The sequence below is a fragment of the Leptonychotes weddellii genome, chromosome 9 (assembly GCF_054177405.1).
Source record: "Leptonychotes weddellii isolate Sample4059 chromosome 9, ASM5417740v2, whole genome shotgun sequence".
NCBI lineage: Eukaryota > Metazoa > Chordata > Mammalia > Carnivora > Phocidae > Leptonychotes > Leptonychotes weddellii.
Genome location: NC_138377.1, coordinates 67,696,458 through 67,709,352, shown reverse-complemented (window position 1 = coordinate 67,709,352; position 12,895 = coordinate 67,696,458). Strand labels below are relative to the sequence as shown.

At 44.7% G+C, this 12,895-nt stretch overlaps 1 protein-coding gene across 1 annotated transcript in view; it reads left to right on the top strand.

Annotated features, from left to right (window-relative positions):
* Window positions 1-12,895, top strand: part of RYR3 (ryanodine receptor 3) — a 483,582-nt gene that overhangs the window by 314,792 nt on the left and 155,895 nt on the right. Inside the window, exons 32-36 of the mRNA XM_081831839.1 lie at window positions 450-536; window positions 941-1,167; window positions 2,601-3,396; window positions 6,206-6,406; window positions 12,446-12,548. Of these exons, the coding sequence (XP_081687965.1) occupies window positions 450-536; window positions 941-1,167; window positions 2,601-3,396; window positions 6,206-6,406; window positions 12,446-12,548 (1,414 nt within the window). The remainder of the gene's footprint in view (window positions 1-449; window positions 537-940; window positions 1,168-2,600; window positions 3,397-6,205; window positions 6,407-12,445; window positions 12,549-12,895) is intronic.

Sequence of the window (12,895 nt, the reverse complement as noted above, 5' to 3'; positions counted from 1 at the left end):
GCGATCACCTTCTATGGGCAGGAGTGATGAATGATGGTGTTCCTTGCGTGTCAGGTGTCTCCATGCTCTGTGAAGAGCCAGGACATCACATTGTTCCCTGACCAATAGCAGCCATTGCCTTTGGGGGGCACGTTGGTAGCTCCCCACATCTGACCATCCCCCTGAGCGCTGGAGAAAGCGGTTGGCTGCTGTTAACAGAGAAAATAAAAGAATGTGAGATGATTCAGCCCCAAGTAGAGAGAGTGAGAGAGTGAATAAGGTAGGGGCAGTGACAGTCACTACCAATAGACACTAGTCTCAGAATTTCGGAGCAGTGGAGATTGACCCGCCGGCTAGCTGTCTTCTTTCAGCTAAGGTTAGAATGGGGGTGTTGATTAAAACCTCCCATGACTTAGCCATCTGTGATTTTATAATTCTGAGCAAACTTCTTGATCTATTTTGCTTTCCAGGTGGAGCCCAATACCAAAGTGTTTCCAGCAGTCTTCTTGCAGCCTACGAGCACTTCCTTGTTTCAGTTTGAACTTGGGAAGCTGAAGGTATTGATCTGTCCCCCTTATCCAATGGCTATGATAAAAGAAGGCAGTGTTGACCATTAGGGGAAAAATCCTAGGCCTCCGAAAACAAGGGAATCCCTTCTCATACACCATCTCACCGGTACTCCCCTCTGGCCCCTATACTTACCCATGAAATTCTTATGACAGAAGGTAGGTTCTCATTTCCCTTTCTCCCACTTCTAGTGGGTGCTGAAAGAATTAATTAACGCTAATGTAACCCATTATACAAGGTCTGAATTAGGCTGGTATAGCCTTAGAAGTCTCGGGATTCATTTGTCTCTCTGTAGTTTATACTAACCATATTGGTGATCACGGGCCAGGTCGCATTATCCAGCAACTGAGCACCTCTGTAGTGCACACGTTTCCCTCTTTCCGCCTTGCCCCAGAACGCGATGCCCCTGTCGGCAGCCATATTTAAGAGTGAAGAGAAGAACCCAGTTCCGCAGTGTCCACCTCGGCTGGACGTGCAGACCATCCAGCCTGTGCTCTGGAGCCGCATGCCCAGCAGCTTCCTGAAGGTGGAGACAGAGCGCGTGAGCGAGCGCCATGGCTGGGTGGTGCAGTGCCTGGAGCCCCTGCAGATGATGGCACTCCACATCCCGGAGGAGAACAGGTAGTGGAGGGGCCCCAGAGGATGGGGGCAGACCTGGCAGGCAGCAAGGAAAGGGAAGGAGCCTCATTGGCCAAGGGCCCTGCTCAGTCCATTGACTCCCCAGAAACCTCAGTTTTTCTCTCCCTTCCTCACTTTCATTCTTCACTTGGAAATACAGCAGGATATTCAGTATGATATGCCTGCCACAAGCCTTCACCGTAGCTCCGAGTGCCTGCAGTCAGGAACATTTCCAACCGTTTAATTAAAAACTCCAATGTGACCCTGAAATAATGACAAGAATGGGGAAAATGAGGCATACCTAGCTTGCTTAGAGAATGAAGAATGGGCTCCTGGGCTCCTTCTGCTAAGAGGTACTCTTGGATTATGGCCTACATTCAATCTCAGCACTCTCACTTTCTGGGCTTGTGGCCTTGGGTAAATTACTTGCTTCCATTTCCTCATGATTCAGTAAAATACATGACCACCCAAAGGGCTGCTGGGAGAAACAAATGAAATTGTGTAGGTAAAATCTAGTAGAGTTTCTATATGTCATAAGAATTAAATAAATTTTATTGTTAACATATTATGACCCCTTGATCTGTTGGGCGAAAACAAAGTAACGAGGAGTAGAAGGATTTGACACCTGAACAGCTGCCATTTAAGTATTTGACTGGGTCATGGACCGAGGCAAGACAGACTAGTGGAGGCAGGAACAGGAAAAGATAGGGGCCCAGCCAAGTAAGTCAATTGCGGAGGATCCTCACATCCATGATGGAAGAGCAAGACAAAACAGAAAACCTGAGCAGGGAGCAGAGACCGTGGGCCCCCACAGATGAGGGAGCAACACACTGACTTCCAAATAGGCTTCTAAAGTCAGGAAGGAGAAAGTGAATTGATTATGCCAACTGTACTCAGGTGGGAAAGTGTTTTCTCTTTGGACAAGAGCACAAGTGTGTTTGTTTTCAGGGGAAGGAAAGCCCCGTAGATGATGGTAGATTGGAGATGATACAGATGGTGTATGTGGCGGATGGACGGAGGGCTTCAACTTCATCTTCTGAGGAGCTCTTATATCAGAAACTGAAGTCCCCCTTATACCTACAGATAAGAGGACCAAGGCACCTCTATTACATACCTGAATGTTTTCAGTTTTTCAGTTGGGAGGTTTTCCTTAAGAAGGAAGACTTTCATATTTGGGAAACCAAGTCTTTAAGTCTTTTGGACTTTTGAGATTCTTATAGTTAGAGAAGGAGGATTATCAGGAACTGAGATGTGGACCAGAACTGAGAGAAGAATGATAATCTGTGAGGGAAAGGAGGGTAGAGGCTCCTCCATCCTTCTATCCCCTCTGCCTTCATTGAGTTGGGTGCAATCCCTGGGGATTCAAAGAGAAGCACTCCGCTGAACTCGGGCATATTCTTCTCCCCGTGGAGTGGTTGATTGCTTGTCCCCCGCAGGTGTGTGGACGTCCTGGAGCTCTGTGAGCAGGAGGACCTGATGCAGTTCCATTACCACACACTGCGACTCTACAGCGCCGTGTGCGCCTTGGGAAACAGCCGGGTGGCCTACGCCCTGTGCGGCCACGTCGACCTCTCCCAGCTCTTCTACGCCATCGACAACAAGTACCTCCCTGGCCTCCTCCGCTCTGGTTTCTATGACCTGCTCATCAGCATCCACCTGGCCAACGCTAAGGAGAGGAAGCTAATGATGAAGAATGAGTACATCATTCCCATCACCAGCACCACCAGGAATATCCGCCTGTACCCAGACGAGTCCAAGAGGCATGGGCTGCCGGGGGTGGGCCTGAGAACATGCCTCAAGCCAGGGTTCAGGTTCTCCACCCCTTGTTTTGTTGTGACCAGCGAGGAGCACCAGAAGCAGAGCCCTGAGATCCCCTTGGAGATTCTCAAGACAAAGGCGCTGAGCATGCTGACGGAAGCAGTGCAGCACAGCGGGGCTCATATCCGGGACCCCGTCGGCGGGTCTGTGGAGTTCCAGTTCGTGCCTGTGCTGAAACTCATCGGGACCCTGCTGGTCATGGGGGTGTTTGATGATGATGATGTCCGGCAGATCCTCCTCCTGATCGATCCCTCTGTGTTTGGGGAGCACAGTGCGGAGACAGAGGATGGAGCAGAGAAGGAGGAAGTGACCCAGGTGGAGGAGAAGGCAGTGGAGGCTGGGGAAAAGGCCGGCAAGGAGGCTCCAGTCAAAGGCTTGTTGCAGACCCGACTGCCAGAGTCCGTCAAACTGCAGGTAACTCAAGGGCAGCCAAGTCCCTGCCCTTGAAAAGAGCTGGGGAGGGTGAGAGTGCAGCCTGGAGGTAAGGCTGGGACTCAGGGCACCGGCCTAAACCTGGGGTGTAGCAGAGATGCCGAGAGAGAGCATTCGCTGGTCATGCTTGTTTCTGACACGAAGTGTACTCGCTAGGTCAAAAGAAAAATACTAACCCTTACCAATAAGGCATATGCTTTATTTTTAAGATTTATTTATTTATTTGAGTGAGAGAGTGCAAGTGAGCATGGGGGGGGGGGAGGGGCAGAGGAAGAGGGAGAGAGAAACCTAAGCAGACTCCACGCTAAGCGTGGAGCCTGACATGGGGCTCGATCCCAAAACCGTGAGATCACAACCGGAGCCAAAACCAAGATTCAGACACCCAACCAACTGTGCCACCCAGGCATCCCAAGGCATGAGTTTTAGAATTGTTTTTATGGAACTAGTGATGGATGGGCCCTGATCTTACCTCTTACTTTTGGGACTAAATGGCTCCTTGGTGAGATCTGTCTGGAGAGGAGGAGGAATCTTTGGCTGTGGAACAGACCAGAGGAACTGGCTCATGGGGTGGCCACGCTCACCACCTGCTCTCATCTGTTGCCATGTTCTGATCACCAAGCCTATGGAGACCTGTTGCACTGGCATTCAAATCAACGGCCCTCTGAGCTAAGAAAAAGAGTCTTGCTCACTTAGAGCTGCCCCCTTGTCATCACCCAGGAAACCTCAACATTTCCTAAGCATAGTCTTACCAGATGTAGGCTAGCATCGGTGATGCATTGAAGATGATCACTTTTGTCTTCTGGGCACTGAGAAAAGAGAGATGAAAGTGAACAGAGCAGAACAGTCTTTCCACAGAGTCAGCCTGACTGAGGCCACTTACTCTATACGCTTTCCAAGTCAGTAGCCTACCAAAGCCTTAGCATTACGATTTGTAAAATGTGGATGATAATAGAATAAAACATAATATTCAAATTTATCATTATAAAATGCAATATGGAATGTATTTTATCATAAAACATATTATAATAATCTCCAAATGATGCTCTCTTACCCAATGTGATGGGATTGGTAGGTGGTCAGATAGTCAAAACACTGCATATGGAGAAGAAGCATAACAAATTTTACATATATGCCTTCAACAATTTTATTAAAACATATAATGTGCTCTTCTAATGTGGAGCCAAGACCTTTTCTTTAATGTGAATCCCGGACTGGCATGTGGAGTCCTCCCTTTTGCATCATTGACACCTGTCATGCACAGTTTGATGTGCATAATGGCCAGTTGGGGGATCTTTAAAATAGACTGTGGATTTAGAGGTAATTGAAAAGCAACCTGAGCACAGAATACTTCTAGTATTCTAGAATCATTAAAATGATTTCCCCCCAATATTCTGTAGTTGTCTAACTCACACCCAACTTTTAGTATTTTTTTAAAAAAACAACTTGCCTTTGGGCACCTGAGTGGTGCAGTCAGTTAAGCATCCAACTCTTGGTTTCAGCTTAGGTCGTGATCTCAGGGTCATGAGATCGAGTCCCACATCGGGCTCCATGCTCAGCACAGAGTCTGCTTGAGTTTCTCTCCCTCTGCCCCTCCCTCCATGCGTGTGCATTCTCTCTCTCAAATAAATAAATAAATCTTAAAAAAACCTTGCCTTTTACAGATGTTCCCTAGTCATTCACCTTTGTTTTCCTATTTCATTGGTGCACATTCCTTCTAATTAAATGTTGTCACTCTCATCACAAGTGTGATGGACATGTGCTCTGGTGCTAGTTCACCTGGCTGAGGCAGAGCTGGGCAGGTGTGCCGGAGACTGTCCTGTTATGTAAGAGCACACCACCGTCAGGGGCTTTGCTGTCTGTGCCCAGACCGACTGGAGAGTGTCTGTTAGTCATGTGAAAGGTGAAGTGGAGATGGGTTCATAAATATTTTAATATTTATTATTTAATAATTAATATTTAATAATTTACTAACTTACTAAGTTATGGCTATTGTTCTTATTAATAAAAGTTCGAATAGTGATAAGATTAGTAATAGTTAACAGTCCAAAAGAACTAATGACAGAAAAACATGGTCAACAAACGAAAAGAAAGAAAGAGGGCACCTGGGTGGCTCAGTTGGTTAAGCGACTGCCTTCAGCTCAGGTCATGATCCTGGAGTCCCTGGATCGAGCCCCGCATCAGGCTCCCTACTTTGCCGGGAGCCTGCTTCTACCTCTCCCACTCCCCCCTGCTTGTGTTCCTTCTCTCGCTGTCTCTCTCTCTGTCAAATAAATAAATAAAATCTTTAGAAAGAGAGAGAGAGAGAGAGAGAGAAGGAAGGCAGGAAGGAAGGAAGGAAGGAAGGAAGGAAGGAAAGAAAGAAGGAAGAAAAAAAAAGAAAAGAAAGATGGAGAGGGGAACAGAAGTCTTTAGTTCCTGTCATCCAGAGCCAGAAGTTGTCAGGAAGGATCCAGAACTCACCTGTGCAATTCAGTGGTGGTTCCTACCTGGAGGTGAGAGCCATGGAGGAACTCTCTTAGGAATGCCGTTCTCCCTCGCCACAGGCAGATTTATTCTGTCTTTGGTGAGCTCATTTTCCTGTCGTTCTCCAGGCCTTAGGATAAAGAGCTGGTGTCTGGATTCAGGCTGACTTGGAATCCAGTGATGGCTCCATGGTTACTGTGTGAGCCTGGGCAAGTCGCTTAGAGCGCCTGAGGCTCAGTGTTACCCTCTGTAAAATGGGGATGCCAGCAGCTTAACCAATGTATGCAAAGTATTGTTAAATTAGCATAAATATTCGCTTGTGTTGCAGATGTGTGAGCTCCTCAGCCATCTCTGTGACTGCGAGCTGCAACATCGAGTGGAGGCCATTGTGGCATTTGGCGACATTTATGTCTCCAAACTCCAGGCAAATCAGAAGTCCCGCTACAATGAGCTCATGCAGGCCTTGAACATGTCCGCAGCCCTGACTGCCCGGAAGACCAGGGAGTTCCGCTCCCCGCCACAGGAGCAGGTAAGAAACTTCCTGAGCCTCCATGTCATTCCTATGGAAGAACTTGAACCTCACGGAACAGGGCACATGAAGCGTTTATATGCCTGGGGTGGCCATGAGAGCTGTGGGTGATTAAATGACCCAGCACAATGCCAGGGGACAGGCCTGGGCTTACGCTGATGGCAACGAGGAGCATTTGCCACTTAGATGGGGAAGAAAACCCATCCCAAACTGCACGTGGGCACGGCTTACTCCCCTCCCTTGCTCACTCGTCCCCATTACCTATCACTGAGTCAAAGACCACATCACTTTCATAGCAGCAAGGATCTGACGTTAGAAGAACGTCTGTCCAGAGCTGCCATCTTGCATCCCCGCATGTGTGCACCTAATCTCAGCTGGTCCGCCCGAGACCCCCTGAGCGCCAACCCTGTTCCCCCGCGCGGTCCCATTTCCGCTCCAACAAGATGAAAGAAACTATCACGAACCAGGAGAAACTCGCCAAACTGCAAGCACAAGTGTGCATTGGTGGGAAAGGAACTGCTCGCCGAAAGAAGGTGGTTCATAGAACGGCTACAGCAGATGATAAAAAACTTCAGTTCTCCTTAAAGAAGTTAGGGGTAAACAATATCTGTGGTATTGAAGAAGTGAATATGTTCACAAGCCAAGGAACAGTGATCCACTTTAACACCCCCAAGGTTCAGGCATCGCTGGCAGCGAAGACTTCCACCATTCCAGGCTACGCTGAGACAAAGCAGCTGACAGAAATGCCACCCAGTACCCCTTTTTTTTTTTAAAGATTTTCTTATTTATTTGAGAGAGACAGAGAGAGCACAGGCAGGTGGAAAGGCAGAGAGAGAGGAAGAAGCAGACTCCCCTCGGAGAAGGGAGCCCATGTGGGGCTCGACCCAGGACCTGGAGATCATCACCTGAGCTGAAGGCAGACGCCCAACCATCTGAGCCACCCAGGAGCCCCAGTGCTACCCAGTATCTTAAACCAACTTGGTGCAGACAATCTGACTAAGAAGACTGGCTGAAGCTCTGCCCAAACAGTTGTGGATGGAAAAGCACCACTTGCTACCGGAGAGGATGATGATGATGAAGTTCCAGATCTTGTGGAGAATTTTGATGAAGCTTCCAAGAATAAGCAAACTGAATTGAGTCAACTTCTGAAGAATATAAAACCTGAAGAAGTTACTGGGAGCTGCTATTTTATCTTATGACTGCTTTTTAAAATTTTGTTCGTGGATGTGATAAAATCTAGATCTCTAATATTTTGAAGCCCAAGCCCCTTGGACACTGCAGCTCTTTTCAGTTTTTGCTTATACACAATTCATTCTTTGCAGCTAATTAAGCTGAAGAAGCCTGGGAATAAAATTTGAAACAAGGTTAATAAAGTTCTTTGCCTAGGAAAAAAAAAAAGAAGAAGACGAACGTCTGTCCAGTCCTTGCAGAAGTCACTGCTTTCTGTCAGAGATCAACAGAGCATGGTCAACACTTCCCGATTGATGAGAGTAGATGCACAGTCTTCTCGTCCCCTTGCCCCATGACCAAGACCCTCGTAAAGCCTCCCAGCCCCCGGAAGCTAGGAGAACAGGACTGGGCAAGTGAGGTCCCTTCTGTGAGGTATTGTCTTCATTCTTTGCAGTACCCCCACCTTGTGGTCAGTCTTGCCCAGGTGGGAGGGCTTGAAAGACTGAGGGTCCTCATGAGCAACTTGCAGAGGAGGGCGGGACAGCTGGTGGAATAGTACTTTGTTTTTGTCCCTCTGCTCAGCTGTTCACGTATATCCTGCAGGCTGCTTGGCCCCAGCTCCCTAAGTGCTCCACGCCAGAAGCTCTTTCAGTGAAGAAATTTGTTTTCAGTCTCTGAAACCAGATCTTTGGATCTTATCTATATTGAATAAGCAGCCTATCCATAAATTGTTGTCAGTATAATTACCACCATTTGGTATTAATGGTACAACTTGGTCTGATTACTTTCCTAACCTATTTTGTAGAACATAGATATTTATATCGGCTTAAAAATGAACTAAATCTCTTGGCTTTTAAAAGATGCCTTTGAGGGCGCCTGGGTGGCTCAGTCGTTAAGCGTCTCCCTTCGGCTCAGGTCATGATCCCGGGGTCCTGGGATCGAGTCCCACATCGGGCTCCTTGCTCAGCACAGAGCCTGCCTCTCCCTCTGCCTGCCTGCCACTCCCCCTGCTTATGCTCTCTCTCTCTCTCTCACTCTCTCTGTGTCAAATAAATAAATAAACTCTTTAAAAAAAAAAAAAAAGATGCCTTTGAATGATACCGGCCTTGAAAAGAGTAGGTGAAGCTTATCATCTCTTTGCTGGAGGCAAAATGAGAAAGCCCTTTCAATTGACAGGAGGAGGTAATTCGCACCATGCTGAGGGAAGTACAGCGAGCCTGAATTACTCTTGAAGGCTTCACAAATGTTGTCTGGCTGCCTTTAGACTGGCAACAGGTGTGTGTGAACGTTTCCCATTTTGTTGGGCAAACGCTGACTTGTTTTGGGAGTAATGGGATGGAAGCACGATGTGCCTGGCTCCTGTCCTAGGCCTCCCCCGTTGCTCGCTGTGTGGTCTTGGGCAATCGCCTTTCTACGTCTTAGGGTTTTCAGCTGTAAAATGAGGATGTCTGTATCTCCCTCCCTCCCTTCTTGTGAGGATCCCATGAGATAATGTGTTTAGATTACTGAGCAGGATACGTGACATACAGTACACATCATTACGTGCCATCATTAGCTTCCATGTGGGAGGTATTTGCATTTGCCTCATGTCATGTTCTCTGACCTTCTGCCAGCGACTCACTTCTGCCAGTGAGTAGAGTTTATGTTATGTCTGTTTTCTGAGGCATCTGCTCAACCCAGCTAGGATGCGTTGTCCATCTAAGACTGTCCTCATGGACCCAGCCTATGATCCTGGCTCCTGGAAGGGCCACGCTGGCTCCCACTTCTCCTTTACCCCTGCCTGCTGTGATTCTTGAGCGACCTCAGAATCACCAGAAAGTCCTAATAAAGCAGATTGCGGACCCCCCCACCCTGGGGCTCCTAAGTCAGTAGCTCTAGTGTGACGCCCAGGAATTTATACTTTGAGCAAGTTTCCAGGTGATACTGATGCTGCTGGTCTAGGAATGAAATTAAAGAAGGAACACTAATTGCTGTCAAATTCAGCTATCCCACCTACCACGCCTCTCCGTATTCGTTTCTAGGAAGAACCTACCAACAGAGCTCTCTAAATAATTCAGAATTGAATATCAACAAAGGAGAATTTAGATCAATTTCAGGGGATAGCACTGCAAAATCACTTGGAAGATTGGATGCATAAGAATTAGAATTTTAAAACAGTGATATGAGTCTCTCATCTTTCTGTAACCTTTGAGGAGAAAATAAAGGTTTTCAGCCTTATATCTATGTAGTATAAAGAGATGAGAAAAACATACTTGGTGGATGTTACCAAGTACAAAAGGAGGCAAAACTAAGATCAGTCCAACGGTTGTTGGCAAATTAGCCAGGCATAGTCAGTAAGCCTTTGACTTTAAAAAGGGCATCATTAAAGGGTATGCCCTGTGGAGGAGAAAATTCAGCTCACTCCCCATTTGGTTTTCTGCCCTGCAGGCTGGTGGGCTCCTGCTTCCCAAGTGTTCTACCTAAGGAATGATCTTTCAGCAAAGAAATTATTTTTGACTCTCAAGCTAGATCTTCAAATTTTCTTTTTATTTAATAAACAACTTATCAATATATGTTGATATAATTACCAGGTCTAACATTGTAGAACAACCACAAAAATTACTTTTCTAACCTGTTTTATGTATTATTTTATTACAAACAGTACTTCTATCTACTTCCAAAAAATTGTTTGCAGTAGTAGCTTTAAATAAGGATCTTCCTAACAACATTAAATATGGTTTTTCATGGTTTAATAAAAGAGATTATAAAGTTTTTTAACCTAAAAATCCTAAACAGAAGGAGAAAATACCTTTGCCTGGTGTGTGGGTTACCCTGGGGTCGTGGGTCTTTGGGAAGAATTGAGACATTCCCAAATCTGAGCAGGAAATGAATGACTTCATTTTCACCAACTTGTCATTAATCTCTGATAGCATTTCTTTAATTATTGATGTAGGCAGCAAAGCAAATACGTGACTTTTCCAGCAACAGAAATTGCCTGGTTTTTTTTTCCATGTTGTATTACAGTGGTTGTCATACATTGAAATATCATTTACATTCATCACTACTTCAAGATCACTGTGGATATGAGACCCACCACCAGATCTTTTTGTCTAATGAGTTAATAAACAAGTACATATATTCCTATATCACAGATTTCTTTTTTTATGGTCTTGATAACTAGATTTCAGTATAATTGTTTCTCTGTAATTTTCTATATTTTATGGTATGTATTCAAAATATTTGAGAAGTAAACAGGGGGTTTCAACAGACTGTCAGAATCATCCATGATATAAAAACAGTTAAGAATCCCTGAGACAAAACTATAAAGGAAAAGGTGATAGTTTAACTACATGTTAAAACCTACATGTCAATAAAAAAATCCTGTAAAGTTAAAAGCTCACTAAAATCCAGGAAATATATTTGGAGTATATATTATGAAGAGTTAATAGTCTAGGGATGTGCAAAATACAGATTAATTTTTAAAAAGAAAATTTCTCAACAGAAAAATGGAGGAAGAACATAAACAGGAAATTTATAAAATATGAAATAGGGGCACCTGGGTGGCTCGGTTGGTTAGGTGTCCAACTCTTGATCTCAGCCCAGGTCATGATCTCAGGGTCATGAGTTCAAGCCCTTTGTAGGGCTCCACACAGGGCATAGAGCCTTCTTTAAAAAAAAAAAAGAAAGAAAGAAAAATGGTCCTTAAGTATGGAAAAACAAAATTCAACCTCACCAATTAAATGCAAATTAAAGCAACAGGGATATGATATTTTTCACACATTAAATTGGAAAATATTTGAAAATGTGTTAATTCTCATTACCGTAATGGAGATGGCAAAGTAATACACACTCTTGTATAAAGTTGGTAATAATGCAAATTGTTGTGAGCTTTCTGGAGGGTGATTTGGCAATTCATATCAAAAGCCATTAAAATACGCAGATCTTTTGATCCAGTCGTTTCGTTTCTAGGAGTTTATCCTAAGAAAAATGATCAGAAATGTGAACAAAAATTATGTAAAAGGAAATGCAAACTTTATAAGGACAAAGAAATGGAAACAATTTAAATATATCTTAACAAATCAAAATTTTATGTACATTTTACATTAGTTGCTATTCATCCATATGATGAAATACAGTGTACCTATTAAAAATCAGTAAGGGGCGCCTGGGTGGCTCAGTCGGTTAAACGTCTGCCTTCGGCTCGGGTCCCGCATCGGGCTCCCTGCTCAGCAGAAGGCCTGCTTCTCCCTCTGCCACTCGCCCTGCTTGTGTTCCCTCTCTTCCTGTGTCTCTCTCTGTCAAATAAATAAATAAAATCTTTAAAAAAAAAAAAAGTAAAATAAGAAAAGGCTCAAGATAAATTGTTAAGTGGAAAATCAGACTTCAAATATGTTTAAAGTGTGATCTCAATCTGCACACATAAAGACCGGGAGCTACTAGCTAAATATGGTTTTCTTTGGTCAGTGGGATCGCAGTAAATTTTCTTTAGGTGTTTCCAAATTTTGCGCAATTAATAAATTACCATTATAATCAGAAAAAAAGTGAAAGCTACTTTTAAACGTTGACCATCTTTTTTTTTTAAGATTTTATTTATTTGAGGGAGGGAGAGAGCACATGTACACACAAGTAGGAGGAGAGGCAGAGGGACAAGCAGACTCCCCGTGGAGCAGGGAGCCCTATGTGGGGCTCGATCCCAGGACCCTGAGATCATGACCTGAGCCGAAGGCAGATGCTTAACTGACTGAGCCATCCAGGTACACCTATTGGCCATCTTTATAAATGAATTTGAGTTGGACAAAATTGGCAAAGAATGTTAGGTATTTAAGGCAGGATCTGAGTTCTTTTTACCAACACTGGAACCAACCACCTATTCTTCTTTGTCCCTCAAAGATCAACATGCTTCTTAACTTTCAACTGGGAGAGAATTGCCCCTGCCCAGAGGAGATACGGGAGGAGCTCTATGACTTCCATGAGGACCTTCTCATTCACTGTGGTGAGCTTCTGAGGCAAAAGCTATATCAAAGACAAGTCTGTTCCTGATTCATCCATTAGAAGCTAGTGGGGTTGGGAAGAAAGTTTTCTATTTAAAGGTGCAGTTAACCCTTGAACAACATGGGTTGGAACTACACGGGTCTGCGTATGATGCGGAATTTTGTCTCCATAAACAGAGGACGGTACTGCATGTGTATTTTCCCTTAATAACATTTTCTTTTCTCTAGCTCACTTTATTATAAGAATACAGTACATAATGCATATAACATTTAAAAATATGTGTTAGTTGACTGTTTATTATTGTCAGGAAGGCTTCCCATCAAGAAGTATGCTATGTATAGTTAAGTT